This window comes from Perognathus longimembris, chromosome 5 (assembly GCF_023159225.1).
Source record: "Perognathus longimembris pacificus isolate PPM17 chromosome 5, ASM2315922v1, whole genome shotgun sequence".
In the NCBI taxonomy this organism is placed as follows: Eukaryota; Metazoa; Chordata; class Mammalia; order Rodentia; family Heteromyidae; genus Perognathus; species Perognathus longimembris.
The window spans coordinates 72625676-72645134 of NC_063165.1; the positions used below are offsets into that span (position 1 = coordinate 72625676).

At 37.1% G+C, this 19459-nt stretch overlaps 1 protein-coding gene across 1 annotated transcript in view; it reads left to right on the forward strand.

Annotated features, from left to right (window-relative positions):
• Positions 1 to 19459, forward strand: part of Spata16 (spermatogenesis associated 16) — a 193677-nt gene that overhangs the window by 78604 nt on the left and 95614 nt on the right. The window contains exon 3 of the mRNA XM_048347111.1: positions 5572 to 5661. Coding sequence (XP_048203068.1) covers positions 5572 to 5661 — 90 coding nt within the window. The remainder of the gene's footprint in view (positions 1 to 5571; positions 5662 to 19459) is intronic.

Genomic DNA, 19459 nt, shown 5'->3' on the forward strand with positions numbered 1-19459 from the left:
GATATTTGCATTTCTAATAAACTCTTGGGTGCTCCTGTATTCTTTGAAAAATAAGGTGGGTACAGAAATCAAACACAGTGATATCAGGAAATAAATCAAATGGGGTAAAAAGAAAGAACTGCAAGCAGTACAAAAAAAAAACCCTTGTTTCTATTTCTTGGAGTTCATTTTGGTAAGCCTCATTCTTTATGGTCATATGCACATAGTTATTGAGCCATTGTGATCCTCTGCTAAGAATATGCTAGACATATTCTAGTTATTACAAATGAGAGAAAACATGCAGCCTATTTTATTTTGGCTCTAGCTTACTTTGCTTAATATAATTTTTTCCTGTTTTCCATTTCTTTACAAATGGGGCAATGTCATTCTTTCTGAGGGAAGCATAAAATTCTATTGTGTGTATATACCTTATCTTCTTGATCCATTCATCCACTGAGAGGTATCTGGACTCATTCCCTATCATAGCTATGGTAAATAATGCTGCAATGAACATGGTTGTGAACGTGGCTTTAGTGCAGACTTGTTTGTGGTTATTTGGGTAAATGCCCACGATGGGAATTTCTTGGTCATAGTATAGCTCTGTTTAGTCTTTTGAGGAACCTTCATACTGCTTTCCAGATTGATTGAACAATTTTACATTCCCCCCAACAGTGGCCACATCTCAACCACCATGTGTTATTACTAGTTTTCTTGTTAATGGTCATTTTAAGTGGGGTGAGGTGGAATCTCAATATTGTCTTAATTTGCATTTCTTTTATGGCCAGAGACATTGAACATTTCTTCATGTGTATATTGGCTATTCTTATTTCTACTTCTTCTTTTATTGTGGATACTATACAAATAGTCAAAGCAATTTTATTATTCTGCTTCATAATCAACTTTTTTTAGTTTAATTTCATTATCAAGGTGATGTACAGAAAGGTTACAGTTACATATATAAAGTAGTGAGTATATTTCTTGTAAAATGTGTTACCTCCTCCCTCATTTATCTCCCTCCCACCTTGCCTCCTCCTGAAGTTGTACAGTTAGTTTACAAAATATTGTCTTAGTTCTTCGTCTGAGAAGTCTCTCATTAAGTCTTTAGCCCACTTATTAATAGGGTTGTTGTTTCTTTGAGGATTTGTTTGGGGAGCATTTAATTTTTTTGAGAGCTCTAAGTATATTTTAGATATGAGGCCCTTGTCTGATGCATAGCTAGTAAAGGTCTTTTCCCATTCTGTGGGCTTGCTAGTTATCTTGCTAGCTACATCCTTTGCCATGTAGAAGCTCTGTAGTTGGATGCAGTCCCATTTATCCAGCCTTTCTTTGACTTGTTATGTGTCTGGATCTTTACTTAGAAAGTTTCAACCTGTGCCAAGGAGCCCTACTGTTTCCGCTATCCCTTCCTGTAATATTTTCAGGGTATCTGATCTTACATTGAGGTTGTTGATTCATTTAGAATTGAATCTGGTGCAGGGTGATATAGAAGGGTCTAATTTCAGTTTTCTGCACATATATAGTCAATTCTTCCAGCACCATTTGTTGAAGAGGCTTTTTTTCCACCCTGTGTTTTTGGCTCCCTTATCAAAGTTTAGGTGGCTATAGGTCTGCCAGTTCATTTCTGGGTCTTAGATTCTATTCCATTACTCTTCAAGCCTGTTCTTGTGCCACTACCAAGCTGTTTTTTTTACTTTGGCTTTGTAATAGCGTTTGAAGTTTGGTATTGAATCTCCAGCACTGTTCTTTCTGCTAAGGATTGTTTTTGCTATTTGGAGTCTTTTGTTATTCCATACGAATATTCAGATTACTTCTTCTATGTCATTGAAGAATGTTGTTGGGTTTTGATGGGTATTGCACTGAATTTGTTGATAGCTGTGAGTAGTATTGCCATTTTCATGATGCTAATCCTTCCAATCCAGGAGCATGGGTGGTTTTTCCACTTCCTTAAATCTGCTTTAGTTTCCTTTTTCAGGCTACAAATTGATTTTTTAATAAGCTTTTATATAAAATTTATTATTTTACATGCTCCCATTCTCTTAGAATGATGCTAATCAACCGAGTAAGCAATCACTGCTGGCTAGTAAGACTAACTCCATTCTTTTGACAAAAATTCAATGACTTCTGTAATTTGGTGGCTCTCTCTAACATTGTTTTGCTTTTTACCTAAAGCCCTATCAGCATAGCTAAATCACAGTGATTTCCTCTGTGATAAAATCAAACTAATCAGTGCTGAAACCTTTTTCTGATTACAATTACAGTTTTTATTTTTTTCACTGCAGCCCAGTGAGATGGTCCATTTCAATTCTCGACTGCCTCCTGCACCTCCCAATGGCTTCAAAGGATAAATGAACTTTTAAAGAAGGAATCATTATTTGCACGGGACATAAAAATACATCTTTAAAGAATATGTCATTTTAGAAAGCATCAATAAACATGGCTAAGTGTAAAACGCAGGCTTTCCAAACACTTCTACTATTTGCTTAGCAAATACCTAATAAGAGCACCTGCAAACATATAGTGAATAGGGCGGTAATTACAAGAGAGTCCAAATGAATAGATTGCCAAAATGCAACCTCTGTTCCAAAATTTCTGAGTATCTGTTTATATTTTCACCTTCAGGGTAGAGACTGCATCTGGATCTTCTTTGGGGCCCTCTTGGGATGCTGGAACTCTCCTGGCTCAGGTTTCATGGTTTCGTGTTATCACAGTTCATAGAACCTCCATCAGTCTAAAAATCGATTCCTGTTCTTCTGTTAGTGTTTGTTTGGCACGATGGAGTGCTCATAATGACACACACTTATTTAATCTGTCTTTTAAAAAAATCATATGAACACAGTTCCTACAATATATCCCATAAGTCACTACTCATTTAAAAAAAAAATGTCCACCACATACAAAGCTACTCTAAGGCCTCTTCTCCCTCCTTCCTGGCCTTTGTTAAACTTACCCTTCACTGGTCCTCATTCATACACTTCATCTTTCTCTCTAATCTAATCCATTTTTGTCAAATGAACCTACTTGGCAGGCTAAGATTCTTGAAAAACAGAGTTTAGCAAAGCCAGAAGAATACATTGTAAACAAAGATACCACAAAAACGAGGAACATCCAATCCTCTGAGATTTTCCTCAACACCTTGGTTGATGTTTACAAAATGTACATAAGTGAATGAATGGTTATAAAGCAACAGGAATTCACTATGTTATGGAAGAAATTATTTGGGTCCAAGTCAGAAAATCCAGGCTTTCAAATAAAACTCTATTCTTAGCCACCATGGCTTGCATTTATTTTTATTGCTTTTATAAGGCTGATGTAAGTAGACATGTTTTTCAAATATACTTTTTCTCAATGAATAAAATGCTTGAGTGGAGCATACTAGTAGTTTTACTTTGATATCATATTAACACATATGGTTGTCCTGAAAATTCCAACGTTTTAATGAAAACTCACCAAAGCAAATTGATCTGTATTCTTAAAGGATTGTGTCATCTGCAGAAATCATTCATCATAGACTGCAATAGCTCATTAACTCATTTTCCTCTAATTCAGAACCTTCATAAGAAAGGGGGTAAGATAAAACTTTGTATCTTTTTTCTGGCTAAAGATAGGAAAAGCAAACTTAAAATAGCTTTTCAACTAAGTGGTTCTGCCATGTTTTTATGAAGTTCCTTTATAACCTCTCTGATTTCTGTTTGTGTTGGAAGTGAACTGCATCCATCCACCTTATGATCATATAATTCTGTAATTCTGCACAGGCCAGATTTATGGCTTTATCCTACCCTTGCTTTTCCATGAGCAATAATTCTGAGAAAAGAATTCTTTCAGTCTGTGTGTTTTTTACCCTGAAGTTCATGAATAACTCTGAAAAAGTCACACAGATTCTCTAAAACTGGACAACTGTTTTCAAACAGTTCTATAAATCTCTCCAAGAAATGTTAAGAACCATTTACTTCTAAATTAAACCAGGCCAGGCACCAGTGGCTTACACCTGTAATCCTAGTTACTCAGGAAGCTGAGATCTGAGGATCCCAGTTCAAAGTCAGGCAGAGCAGGAAAGTATCCGATTAACCACCAAAAAGTCAGAAGTGAAGCTACAGTTCAGCTTGGTAAAGCAACAGCCTTGAACACAAAAACTCAGTGTCCAGGCCCTGATTTCAAGCCCCAGGACTAGCACTAGACAGACAGACAGAAAGATAGATGATAGATAGATAGAATTAAATAAACCATTTCCAAGAGATTTTTATCAGATAGTGAAAATAGACTCACAAAAGATGAGTTGGTAATCCTGGTGTTGGTTCTGTAATATTTTGAATCCAACATCAATAAATGTAGTAGAAGTTATATTTCAAACTTCACTGATAGCTGTGTCCCTATTCCCATCTGGTGACTGGTATGGACTGGACTGAATCTATTTCCCTCTACAATGGCTCTCAGGGAAGCAAGGAGGAATACCTACTAGTTTATTTCTAGGGAAGAAGCAGCTAAGTAATGATCATCTTCCTTTCTGGGTTTGGATTAAAATTCCAGAACTTTAAGGATAATGAGTGATTCAGAGGAAAGGCAAGTGATCATCTTATCAACAGGTCCAGCCTCATACAATCAATCAAGAAAAACAGGAGGCCCAGTGTGAGGAAGGCCCGAACCAATGGTAGCAGAAACAAGACCACCTTCCTTAACTTAAAGTCTAGGGATCTTCCCATAGTCCCACATTATCGAGCTGCAAGAAGACACAGAGCCTAATTATGTAGCTCAAAATGAGCATGCTGCTTAAATTGCAACTACTTTTAACCAAATTCCAGTAGTTATCACCTCTTCTTTCATTAAAAGCAGAGACCCCATAGCCAGGTATCAGTAGTTCATTCCTGTAATCCTGGCTAGTTGGAAAGCTGAGAGGCCATCCCATACCAGAAAGTTCAAGAGATCCCTTCTCAACATGTTGCTAGACATGTTGGTGCTCCTGTGTCATGCTAAACTGCATGGGAGGCTGACAGGGGGAGGATTGTGGTTCTAGGCCAGCCCAGGCATAGAAGTTCACAAAACTCCATTTGAACAGACCAAAGGTGAATGTGATAGCGTTTGCCTGTCATCTCAGCAACAATAGACAGCCTGAAATGGGTGGATCTGGACACATATAATCTAGACACACAACCAAAACCTTATCTTAAAAGTCATCAGCAAAAAATCAGGACTGGGAGTGGACGTGCCTGGAGTGGTAGAGCACTTGACCAGTGAGTGTGAGGCACTGAATTCAAAGCTGCCTCCTCTGGACAAATACCACAAATAACGTATGAATATTTCCATGTCTTATACACAGTATCAGTTAGATTAAAATTCTTTGTCACTATCAGATCTACAAAACATATTCAGTGCTACAAAGTTGCTTTTATAATGCAAACTTAATTTGTATTTCAATAATGCTTGTTTATTTGTCTTAACTGACAATTGCAGAAAGAAAAAGCTTCTTCATTTATTACTGTCTTTTAAAACAAGAGAGTAAAGATGAATGTTTGAATGTATGTGATTTCATTCCTGTACTCTTCTGGGAAGTGTCTTTTTAAAACCTAATAATGTTTGTATTTCTTTATCTTTTTATAGGAGCATTGTTTTAAACCCAGCCTATTTCCGAAATCATCTTCGTCAAGCAACAGTATTTAGATGTCTGGAGAGATATTCAGAAGCTGCTCGGTATGTTTGTTATAATTTGTGAAGATTTATTTAAAGTTAAATTAATTTTATTCTCAAATTCTGGTAATCGTATAAGAGAACTCTCCATTTCTCTCATGGAATATTATTTTACCCAAATTATTGTCTTATAAATGTCAAGCCAACAATTATTGAGTATCTTTTTCTTTAATTAAAGCGATTCCATGTACATAGCTCTTAGCAAAATTCAAACTTTCCAGCCATGAGGTCACCAACAATGATGGGAAAACTTCCATAGATGTTGGAAGTGAACTTGACCTCTTGCTCTTGAGAATGCTTCCAGTCCAGACTGTAATGACACAATTCAGTGATTCTTGAGCTCTGGATATGAAATCCTTTCTCATGGAAGGGATCCCAAAAACCCATTTGTCACAGACATGGCATCTGACAGGTAGCACCATGGTTTATTAGAGATGGCCAAAGTGCTGCTGCCTGTGTGAATGAGAACCTTGTGAAGCAGTTCCTAATATCCTCATCCTCAAAACACGCACTTACATAAAGGATGATGAATTGTACAACTTTCTCAGTTCTACACTGGAATTCCTTCTCACCTGTGAGGAGCAAAGCTTTCTGTTATGGATGTTGTTCTGAGATCCATCTCTTCATACTCAATTCCGTCCCTTGGCAAACTCCCTCAGCATATAGAAGCCTATGAATTCTGACTCCTCTACTTTAGCACTCTAGGTATTTGGTGAGACAATGGGGATCTTTTCTAGGATTAGGCTAAGTATACACTTTGAATCAGAACCAGGAATCTAAATGGAAGCTAAAGAGGTTCCCTGCTTTAACACTGGGAGAATGATATTAATTACACCTGTGTAAGATGGTTCCAGGACTTGCCTAAAGTCAACTCGATGATGAGTATTTTCTCTTACTTCTCAGTTAACCAACCAATATAGCCTACCGTCTTTTGACCTGTGTGTTACCACCCACCTTGAAGAATTAGGTCTTTATTACTCTATTTTTCACATTTTATATTTTTTCTTTTACTAGTTTTCAAATGAGTTTTATCTCATGTGTTCACATATGACTTCTTATACTTTTTGTTTTCTCTGGCTGACTAATCCTTGGCTCTTACTTGCCTAGATGTGGGAATGGAGGGAAATGAAACCTCTTTTAGTCCCATGCTTCACAAAAAAAGGAGTTTGTTTTAATTGTACAACATTATAGGTTTCATAGTGACATTTTCACACATGTATACAATGTTCTTTGGTTTTATTCACCCCCACACACACCCAAGGAAGGAAATTTTATAAATGTCACTAGCTACAAATAAAGCTGAACATCTTAGGTTCGGCATACAGAGATAACAATGGTTTGCAAAATGGCATTCATTAAGAGGGATTGACTAAATGTTTGAATCCAATCAAAAAATCAACAGAAGCCTAAATACAACTTCTGGCCTAGACTGCAAATAGTACAAAAACTGAAAGTGTTATGCTTGTAGAGGCTTTAAAGAGCAGGAAGCAAATAATTCTGGGAACATAAAGGAAGCTGGTTATTAAACAACAGCCTAAATTAATAATTCTGGGATACTTAATACTGTAAAAATGAACAAATTTGTTCCAGATTTTTATTTGTTCTTGCAAGAGTTAACTCAGAAAAACATCTTGGTAATGGGGTAGCTATAGTAATATTTATTTAGTTTTCCGTAGAAAAAGCAAATTTAATTTTATCAAGTCTAGTTGTTGGAGTCCAAGTAAAGACAAGAATTTTTCATTAGCTCTAAAAACAGTAGACAAGAAGAAGTAGGAGATGAGGAATTTATCAGCATTCTCTGCGTAATATGGATATTCCATAGTAGTTTCTTTTGTTGTTGTTTGTCTTTTATTCAGAGACTTGCTATTAGTCCCAAATGACCTCAGATTCTCTATGTGGCCCAGGCTAGTCTTAAACTTTCTTTCAATCCTTATACCTTAGCCATTTGAATACTATGATTTTTGTTGTTTTTGACAAGTGTCTCCTTGCCGTAAAATAGCTGTATCTACTAATACTAGTTGAGAATGCTCCTTGAAAGAATTCCTGATAATTGGTGGTTATGCTAATGTGGAGTTCCCAATGAAAAAGCAGATGCAATTGTTACTAGCCATAACAGTTTACATCTTAGTTTCCTTTGTAATTACATCTTTCAATATAAAGTGTACCTCATCCTCTCCTCCCACCCAGCCCCAAGGGAAAGAATACTATAAACAGGGGACAAGACTATCTTAGTGTCTCTTGGATATTAGATTTTGAATGCAAATCCATACATACAGTACTCATTCTTATCAACCAAACTTTTGGGGATTTGAATAGTTTGCTTTAGGCTTTTCACATTATATTAAAACTCACTGGTAAAGTCAACACACCAAGGTTATTTCTTCTGAAATGCCAACTACTCCTATTTCTGGTATTGAAAGTCATTACCAAATATGAAAGAATGCCATTATTATGTAATCTGAGAAATACAAATGTTGTGATTCCCAATGAAGTGGACCAGGAGGTGTCTCATCCAAAAGAAACTATTTGTGACCACTATGGAAATTTGAATACCTGAGATTGTATGAACCTATCCACCTTTGCCTAGGAAACTCCTGTTAAATAGGTCAGTAAGATTCCAGCACAGGCTCAGGGAAGGCCAGGCCTCAACCAGAGAAACTGCAGGAAGTGTTATTCTTGATGGCTACATTAAACCTAAACCCATCAGTCAGGTTTGTAATAAGCACATTCTTTTTCATATATATGTCAATGTCCTTTCAGTAACATTCTACTAGAAGAGAGAGCTGGAACACAATGATCATAGAGATTGAATAAAATTAAGGCTATCTTATCATGGTTTAGAAAACACACTTAAGGAGACAACAAGCAACTGCTAAAATGGTGAAATCATATATTCTACCACAAAACTAAGTTAAGATTATTACACCCACCTTCACTCCACCCTGCCCTCAAAAATGAGCCTCCCTGGGAAGCTTTATCTGCAATAGCAAGTAGCCAGCTCTTTACATATTATTTCACTAGAAATCCGCTAGTATTGGAACCTTAACTCCCAATTCAACCAGAGTTGTAAAGTGATGCCTTTGGAACTCTTAAGAGGTCTTTGGTCCTGAGAACAGACCCCTCTGAATAGATTAATACCATTAGGATAATCACAGGAGTGGATTCAGTACACATGTGAATTCCTGTGTTCTCGTGGCCTTGGCTGCCTTCTGTCATGGAGTAGAGAAGCAAGAGGCCCCTCTCCAGCTCCGGCCCCCAGGATTACTTTCTCCCTTTCTGTACTTTGTTCAATTACTCATTATCAAGTACTCAATTATAGCAACATGAAATGTACTACAACACTACACGTACAGGTATTCATGTCTTATGCCTCTCTCTCTCTTTTCATCCGAAGTTCCTTCTTCCCTTCTGAGGACTTGTACCACAGATATTAGCTGAAGTCTCTATTGTAAGCCTTTGTACTGCCTTCTGGTGCATGGATAAACCATTCTGAATGGATCTAATGCAGTGTGAGTGTCTTTGGTTCTCTTGCCATCATTTAACTGATTATTGATTATATTTGATTTTCTTTTACCACGTAATATGAGACTATGTGGGAATTTCCTTGAAATCTGCTCCACACTTTTAACATGCATTTAATTCCTGGCTACTCTCGCCAACAAGCTGGATGGTAGAGGTTAGTAGAGGTGGGGAGTCTGGTGGATTTCATTCTAGTTTCTTCTCCTCTGCTGCCTTCACCTCCTCCTTATTCTTTTCTTCAAAGTTGATCTTGCTGGAAGTAATTCATATATAAATCACAGCCTGCCAAAAGAGCAACACCTAAATAAATTGAAGTGTTCAGAAATCTAGTAACATAGAACTGAAGTTTCCAAAGATAAGCAGTTACTCAGAAGCAGAATCATGACAGGGAGCGGGGAAAAACCATATCAGCCTTTTCTGTGTCATGGAACTCTATGATTTTAAATGAGATTATTAGGTATCTTGCAAACAAGGAGACTATTCTGACAGGTAGATTCCAGACAAGTGATTCTGAAGAAAATCTGAAGAGTCGATAGCAGTGTTGGGAGTTTATTTGACTCAATAATTCTACTTAGCTCTGATTTGGTTAAAAGTGTAAAATCCATTCATTAGCTGGGAGCAAGTGGCTCACCTTTTGAATCCTTGCTGCGCAGGAGACTGAAGTCTGAAAATCAGTATTTGAAACTGGCCCAGGCAAGAAAGTCCATGAGATTCTTACCTCCAATTAGCCACCAAAAAACCTAGATGTGGAGCTGTGGCTCCAGTGATAGAGCACTGGCTTTGAGCATGAAAGCTTAAGGAGAGACCCCAGGACCTGAGTTCAAGCCCAAAGATTGGTACAAAAAAATCCATCCATCTATCAATGCAGAAGGCTCAAAATACATAACAGATAGTTCATGCTAAAGTAACTTCATAAATTTCAAGTAAAGCCTTCAGGTAATTTTTATTTATATACTGGCCACCGGCCTAAGGACCTCCTTTCTGTCTACTGAAGATACTTTGCCATTGTAGAACAGCTTTACTGTGATCTGGTTTTAATCGTAAGAACCATATATGTTGGAAGATTATGTGATGGGAAATGAATTAGATTATTCCACCATCAAGTGACTTTCATGTTCCCTAGATAGTACAAAGCTATATGAATCCTATCACAAACACTTTGAAAATACTGCATCTTGGTGTGTGATTCCTAACAGACATTAATAAAGATAGATTTGGTCATTTTCCATGACATAAGTCAACTATCCCACTTTTCAACTGGAGCTCCTCCAATTTTCAGGTAAGGAGTAGAAGTACAGTCTTTGTGGTTTCAAAGGGAAAATATGAATATAGGACAACTTCAAGTTTATAACTATCTCTTTTATTTTAAAGATTTGAAATTGCAGAATTAGCCAGGCACTAATAGCTTGCACCTGTAATCTTAGCTACTCAGATCTGAGGATTGTGGTTCAAAACCAGCCCAGGAAACAAATTCTATAGATTTTTTTAATTAGCCAGCAAAAAAGCTAGAAGTGGAGCTGTGGCTCAAGTGATGAAGTTACTAACCTTGAGCAAAAAAGCTCAGAGACAGAACCCAGGTTCTGAATTTAAGCCCCCGGACCTACACACACACACAAACACACACACACACACACACACACACACACACACACTGCAGAAATATATGTATCAAATCTTATAAGAAATGATTATAAGATAGTGTTAGTAAAGCAGTATAGCAACGTTGGAGTTTTTGGACATCTTCCAAATTATAAATTATCATAAGAATACCAAGTCTTTTTTATAAAAACAGAGAAAAAAATTGTTAGTCATGGGGCTTAAACTCAGGGCCTGGGCATTGTCCCTGAGCCTCTTTGAGCTCAAGGCTGGGAGCTCTACCACTTGAGCCACAGTGCCAATTATGGTTTTTGAATGTTTTATTGGAGATAAGAGTCTCACAGCAACTTTTCTGTCCAGGATGGCTTCAAATTGTGATCCTCAGATCTCAGCTTCCTAAGTAGCTAGGATAATAGGCCACCAGCACCCCTCTTGAGAAAAAAAAAAGATCTTTTTTAAAACCTCAGGCTGTCATTCCCTTTAAAATCAGGAGCAAGATAAGGATGTCCACTCTCTCCTCTCCTCTTCAACATAGTACTAGAATTCCTAGCCAGAGCAATTAGGCAAGAAGAAAACATAAAAAGGATCCAAATAGGAAAAGATGAAGTTAAACTTTCTCTTTTCACAGACGACAAGATCCTATACCTAAAGAACCCCACAGACTCTACTCCCAAGCTACTAGAGCTGATCCAAAACTTTGGCAAAGTAGCAGGTTATAAAATAAATCCTCAGAAATCAATGGCTTTTATATATGCCAACAACCAGAAGAACAAGGCTGAAATCAGAAAAACAACACCTTTTCACCTTTTGCAACAGCCACAAAAACCATAAAATACCTAGGAATAACCTTAACCAAAGAAGTGAAAGAACTCTATGATGAGAACTTTAAAAACCTGAAAAAGGAAATTAAGGCAGAACTCAAGAAATGGCAAGACCTCCCATGCTCCATGGAAGGATTAACATCATGAAAATGGCAATATTAACAAAAGCTATTGACAAATTCAATGCAATACCCATCAATATCCCAACACCATTCTTCAGTGAAATAGAGGAAGCAATTCAGAAATTCATATGGAACAATAAAGAAAAACCCCAAAAGCAAAAACAATCCTAAGTATAAAGAACAGTGCCGGAGGAATATCAGTAAGTTGTATTACAAAGCTATAGTAATAAAAACAGCTTGGTACTGGCACAAGAACAGACCCCAGGACCAATGGAACAGAACTGAAGACCCAGAAATGAACCCACAGACCTACAGCTAACTAATCTTTGACAAAGGTGTTAAAATGTAGGTTGGAACAAAGACAGCCTCTTCAACAATTGTGCTGGCAAAACTGGGTCAACACCTGTAGCAAACTAAAACTAGATCGCTATTTACCACCCAGCACCAAAATCAATTCAAAATGGATCAAAGACCTCGAAATAAAATCAGATACCCTGAAAACACTACAGAAGGAATAGGAGAAACTCTAGGACTCCTTGGCACTAGAAGAAACTTCCTCAACAAAGGCCCAGAAACACAACAAATCAAAGAAAGGTTGGACAAGTGGGACTGTATCAAACTGCAGAGCTGCTGCAGGGCAAAGGACATAGCTTTCAAGATAAATAGAAAGCTCACAGATTGGGAAAAGATCTTTACCAGACATACAACAGACAAAGGCCTGATATCTAAAATATACACAGAACTCAAAAAAATTAAATTACTCCAAAACAAATAATCAAAGAACCAACAGCCCTCTCAACACATGGGCTAAAGACCTAAAAAGAAACTTCTCTGAAGAGGAAATGAGAATGGCCAAGAGTCACATGAAAAGTGCTCTACATCACTGGCCATAAAAGAAATGCAAACCAAAACAACCTTGAGATTCCACCTCACCCCAGTAAGAATGTCCATTATCAGGAAATCCAATAATAGAAAATGCTGAGGAGGCTGTGGCCAAAAGGGAACCCTACTACATTGTTGGTGGGAATGCAAATTTGTTCAACCCCTCTGGAAAGCAGTGTGGAGGTTCCTAAGAAGGCTAAACATAGAGCTCCCCTACGACCCAGCAGCCCCACTTTTGGGCATCTACCCAAAAGACTACAAGCAAGACCACAGTAAAGCCACCAGCACAGCTATGTTCATCGCAGCACAACTTGTCACCACTAAAACATGGAACCAACTGAGATGCTCCTCAGTAGATGAGTGGATCAGGAAAATGTGGTACATATACACAATGGAATTCTATGCCTTCTTCAGATGGAATGACACTGCCCTGTTCGTAAGGAAATGGAAGTACTTGGAAAAAAAATCGTATTAAGTGAAGTGACCCAGACCCAAAGAAACATAAACCCCATGGTGTCCCTCATAGGGAATAGCTAGTACATGATTAGGCTAGTCATGATAGAAGATCAAAATAACCCAATAGCTACACACATATGATCACATAAGATGATGCCAAGTGAAATGAACTTCATGTTATGGAAACCAGAGTTATATCACTGTTATAATTATTATCAACATACCATGTGAAACTGGACCTTTTGCATTTTTTTTGCTTTGTTTTGTTTTTCTTGTCTGTTTGTTTGATTGTTTTGTTTAGTTTTGTTTCTCTTGTATTCCCTTCCTGTGGCTGTACCCCTGCTACCACCATATCTCATCCGAATACCCTGGATACTGTTTATATGGGTATTAGAACTGGGAAAGGAAAAGGGAATATCAAAATTGAGAGACAAAGGACAAAAAGACAAACCATTCCAAAAGCAATACTTATAAAACCATTTGGTGTAAATCAACTGCACAACTCTTGAGGGGAAAAGGAAGGGTGAGGGGGGGAAATGAGGGAGGAGGTAGCAAGTTGAACAAGAAATGTACTCCCTGCCTTACTTATAAATCTGTAACCTCTCTGTACCACACTTTGACAATAAAGAAAAAAGTTTAAAAAAAAAAACTCAGGCTGTTCATAAGGGCACCCATAGCTTCATCAGAGCAAAACAACATCAGTCAACTTTGTGAAGTCCTCCATTCTTCTTGATGTTTGTAATACTCATTATTTTTGTTCCCTTTCTCTTTTGAATGGCCTACTCTGAATATTCATTATACCTAAACATTTCTAAAATAATTTATCGATGCAAAATTCTTGAATTTAGTATACTTTCTGCAAATATTGGAATAAAATGATTGTGATAGAAAATAAAGATAGACTTTCCCCCTTGCTACAGTGCCAGCCTTTCAGCTTAAAGAAAAAAGTACAGGAAGGCAATAAAAAAAAACTTGTCAGAGGCCCCAGGATACTTAAATGTGAAGAAATAAAGATCTCTTCCCTTCTTATTACATGTCTCCTATTTCCACAATTTCTACAAAACATGAAATGCAAAGAACTAATTAAACAGAAATGTTTAACCCAAAGGAGCTTAGGCACAACTCTGAAAGCTCTGTGATGTTTTCTAAGTGCTGCCAAGTGAATTAGCGTTCAGTCTACAGATGCTAAAAGTGTAATAGACCTAAACCTCTGTGCTTTGGATCTGTAAATTGGATTTAATAATAACATTTATGTGACCAAAGCTATTCCTGAGGATTAAGGGAGACAATTTATATCAAGCACTCAGCACAGTACTTGGCACCACATAAAATTAAAATAAGCTATTTTCATTGTTTTTGTTCTTGTTAACAATTACAGCCCTTTGAAGATAGATGATGCTACCTCAACATTGTAACCAGGATGCATTGAGCAGTCACTTAGCCTGGGCAAAACACTAAAGACTATTAAGTGCTGTCTTACTCTGAGTCATTGCTTTTGGAAAGCTCACTAATAACACAAAGATTGAATGGGAAAGATTCTGGCTTGGAGAAATTGAAAGAAGCAAGACTTTAACCATTGTGGGTGTTTTTGTTTGTTTTGTGGGTGAACAAATATCAATAATTTTAACATTCTTTTCCATTCTGAGTGAGTTTCAATTATTTCTGCAGGTCTTTAGAGTATGGAGTCCCTCAAGATAGGCAGATGGAATTGCAAGTAGAAATGGGGAAGTATTCAGGTCAGCTGATCATGATTCTAATTTCTCCTCTTTTCCTTTCTTTTAGTTCAGCCAAAAATGATGATCCTCTTGTAGCCCCTGCCTATGGTTGCCTGTGAGCTATCACTGTATCTCATCTGAGTACCCTGGAAACTGTATATACTGGTATTAGAACTAGGGAAGTGAAAGGGAATATCAAAATCGAGAGACAAGGGATTAAAAGACAGTGACTCCAAAAGCAATACTTACAAAAGCATTTGGTGTAAACCAACTAAACAACTCATGGGGGGAGAGGGAAACGGGGAGGGGGGAGGGGGGAGGGGGGAAATGAGGGAGGAGGTAACAATTTGTACAAGAAATGTATCCACTGCCTTACATATGAAACTGTAACCCCTCTGTACATTACTTTGACAATAAATAAGTAATTATTCAAAAAATTTAAATGGTGACACCCTGGTAAAAGATTGATAATCCTAATAACACACTTCTAGAATTTTAACCCACACTTTTACCCTATTTTTTAAAAATATTGGTATCAATTCCGGAGACTTCCATGTACCTAAATTAATCTTGATTCCACTAATTGTGGAGGTTATAAGACAGAAGCTCTGTTTCTAGATCTGCTTGCTAAGGGAGTCATCTACACTAGAGAATTATAGTCAAGGCAGACAGAACTGTGTCCCACCCCCAGAGCTATTAATGACTAGCAATGTGTGACCTTGGGCAAGTTAATTAAGCTCTTTGACTTTCAATTTCTTCAACCATAAAATGGAAATAAGAAGACTATTTTACAAAGTAATGAGGATTAGATGAAATAATGAATATAAACCACCACACTCAGTGCCTGGCACATAGTAAACCCTCAATTAATTATTGCAGCAGCTGCTATTAGTGTTGTGCTTGACTTTGAGGAAAGGTGTTTAAATCCCTGACCCATTTGCATTGAGCTAATTCTGCTCCATGAGCCTGTAGTCTAGAGGTTGCATGGTTGGCTCCCACTCTGTATTTGCTCCAAGGGTTTCATCTAGGAACCTTCCTGTAGGCCAAACTTGATGCCCGTTGTACAGTGTGCATTACCTTTGTTCCTCATAGCTGCAAAAAAAGTTATATGCTACACTTTTCAGGTGAGGAAACCACAACTGGAGTTTGAATGGCTTGTCAACGGTCACATGCCTAATAAGTAACAAATCTAAAATTTGAGCCTAGTTTTATGTCAAACCTGGGGACCTGCATGAAAGGAAGCAATGAATGCTGTCAGATTCTTCCTACTTGCTTCTTCTTCTTGCTGAGATTGTCTCATTGTTCTCATTTTCACTTTATTGATTACTAATGAGCATTTTAATACATTTACTGTATGTTTTAATACATTAAGCAGCCAATTCGATTTTCTCTCCTGTGAAATTCTCATTTTATATATATATATTTTTTTTTTTTTATTATCAAACTGAATTACAGAGAGGTTACAGTTTCATACATTAGGATACATTTAGGATACATTTCTTGGAAATTCTCATTTTTTATCTTGATCCTTGGAACACTTTCATGGATTTGTTTGTCTTTGTGTCATTTAATCATATAGTTCCTTAAGACTCTAGATATTAATAAGGTACATGAATATGAACTACAGGCTATATTGTTGAATGTATGAAACATATTCTCTGTAGTGTCTTTAAATAAAAATATGTGATTTAGCATTAGTATTATCAATTATAATCCCTTGTAATTTGTATTACTTGAGTTTTAAGAAATCCTTTCCTCTCCCAAGCTTATTAATTAGTATTCTATTTTGCCTTTGGAAGGTTTAAACTTTTCCCTTTCTCTTTAGCAATTTGATACAATAATTGATTAATTATTTGGTATAACAATTGATTTTTTAATATGGTGTGAGGTAGGGATCTGTTGTCATGGTTTTAATTCATCAAAGAAACAATTATCTTGAAAGTATCTTGGTGAATTCTTTTGCTATTGATATCATTTTCCACACATGGACATATTGAGTTCTGGTCCCTACTTGATTCGTATGTTTATTTTATTGTCAAAAACCGCACTATAAAATATGGAATAGTTTGTGACTTACATTGATATCTGGCAAAGCAAAATCATCCTAACTGACTCTTTTCTTAGAAATACCTTTTATATATTAGCCTACCGTTTCTCCATATAAATTGTAAAAAGAACTAGAATTGCATAACAGAATGGTGAAAGATCTGGCTAGAAATTCCCAAAGACTTTTCTGCTTTTGTTTGCTCCACTAAAATACAAGAACAAGAATGGCATTAGCCATTGTTCCACAATTTTCTCCCAGTTCCATCACTGAACTTGTTACTTCTTAAGGAAAGCCTAAAGTTTTTTTTATCTATTCAATAGTTGTTTTTTTTCACCTCTCACTGTATGCACATCTTATTAAAATGATTCTTAAACCCCTAAGGCTTAACATATTTAAAAAAAATCAGTTTCCATATTTCCATACAAACCCTCTCTTTGTAAGGTAAGTGTAACCAAAAGAAAATTTAAATGTCTATACTATGTACATACCAAGCAGAAGGAATACTCGATGGCCCAAATTACAATAATTTGAGTTTCAGAGTAAATATTGATAGTATCAGATTATAGTCCTTAGAATTAAATCAATATCTGTTTTTCCATAAAAATACAAAAATGACTTCATAAATAGATATATGGAACAGACAGAAAAGCTCTTTCTTGAAGAATGCCAACTAGTTAATGTAGAAAAATGAGAGAAAATCAATATGAGCCAATGCCACAGTAATAATTGTTGGAGGCAAGATTCATTAATGAACTGTGTTTTCAGTCCAGTATGCAAGGAACATAGAAGTTACCACTTCATACTAATGCTGACCAAAGTTTTTTTTAAAAAAAAAGAAAACTTCTGAGCTCCATCGGGGGCATAACATCACAGGAAAAGGAATGGTTTTGAAGTACTGCAGAAAATTGTGGGGGTTTTTAGTGAGATTTGCAACATCAGTAAGTAAAATCCTGCCTGCTTTGGTTTTATCAGAGACTCCTTTCCCCATGACCAGGGAAATGTCCAAATCTACCTTCCTCCAGCCATCTTGTTGCACTTTCAGATGAAAAGACAACAACTAAAAGAAGACAGAGCTCTGAACATAAGGTTGCAGAACACTTTACTCTCTCTCAGCTTAGCACTGAGATCATAATATTCATGTAGAGAAATGTCTGTTACCAAGTACACACTTGGTAACCCACACTTCAGTCTTAAAACATTACAGGGAATTCTAAAAGACTGACAACACCATGTCAAGAGAAGAAATGAACAAGCATCCAAACTAGAGTCAGGTATGATAGAATACTGAAATCACGAAACTAGTCCCAAAGAGACTGTGTGTTAGATGATTCCAACTAGAAGACATCTTGGAAAAGACAAAATTATATGAAAAAAATCAGTCACTAGCAGTTAGGAAGAAGAGATAGAAGAGTAGGCAGGCAAAGGGTGTTTAGGAGAGTGAAACTATTCTGTATATTATTTATGTACTATTAATTTCCTGCCTTGTGTGTTGTACCATGGTTATGTAAATAGTTACAATTAGATAACTTTAGATTAACTTTACTAGATTTGCCATGTTTCTTTATGTTTAAAACTCAATGAAAGAAGTTTTCTTTTTGTTTTTGCCAATCCTGGGGCTTGGGACACAGGGCCTGAGCACTGTCCCTGGCTTCTTTTTGTTCAAGGCTAGCACTCTACCACTTGAGCCACAGCGCCATTTCTGGCTTTTTCTGCTTATGTGGTGCTGAGGAATCAAACCCAAGGCTTCATGCATGGTAGGCAAGCACTCTACCACTAAGCCCCATTCCCATGCCATGAAAAAAGTTTTAAAGAACAACATTGTGTTCCTTATGTTCAGTACCTGCTGTATTATACGAGCTTCTTAAATTGGGGGGCAAGGGGGAGGACTGCAGAAGGGGGGCTGCATGCATGTGCTGGTACTGGGACTTGAACTCTGAGTCTAGGTGCTGTCCCTGAAGTTTTTTGCTCAACTCTGGCACTCTTCTCAGTTGAGCTATAGCTCTGCTTCTAGCGTTTTGCTAGTTAATTGGAGCTAAGTTTCTTGGATTTTCCTGCACAAACTGGCTTCAAACCCTGATCTTTACATCTCAGCTTCCTGAGTAGCTAGGATTACAGGTATGAGCCACCAAGAAGCCACCTGGCTTCTTGAATCACTTTATCTACCATATTCTAAAATTTGAAAGTCAACTTTTCATGTTTTAAGGCTTTTTATCAGCTTTCCCTCATAGGCTATTTTGAGATATCCTTCTTTGCCTGCTATAATTTAAGAACGTGATCTTTTTTTTCTACATATTCTATCTCCTACAGATTCCATGTTAATTTTAGCTTCTGAAGCTTATCCTGCTATTCTTTTATACTCTCTTTCCTTAATTACCTGAGTAAGATCTAGTGCTAACTCTGTTAAGACTGGGGCTAGAAGACCAGGATCTGCAATCCCATTTTATCTCTTATAATTGTGTTCTTCTTGGCAAGACATCTAGCCACTGTGGAATGGGGACCGTGATAGTGGCAGCCACACCTTGTCTCATCTCTCCAGAAATTAGGAAGATCGATTCTTGTCCCCTGTACCCCTGGCATGGTACCCTCCTGCATCCCCTTCCTCTCACTTTTCCTTCCCAAACTCATTCATCAACTCACTGCCTA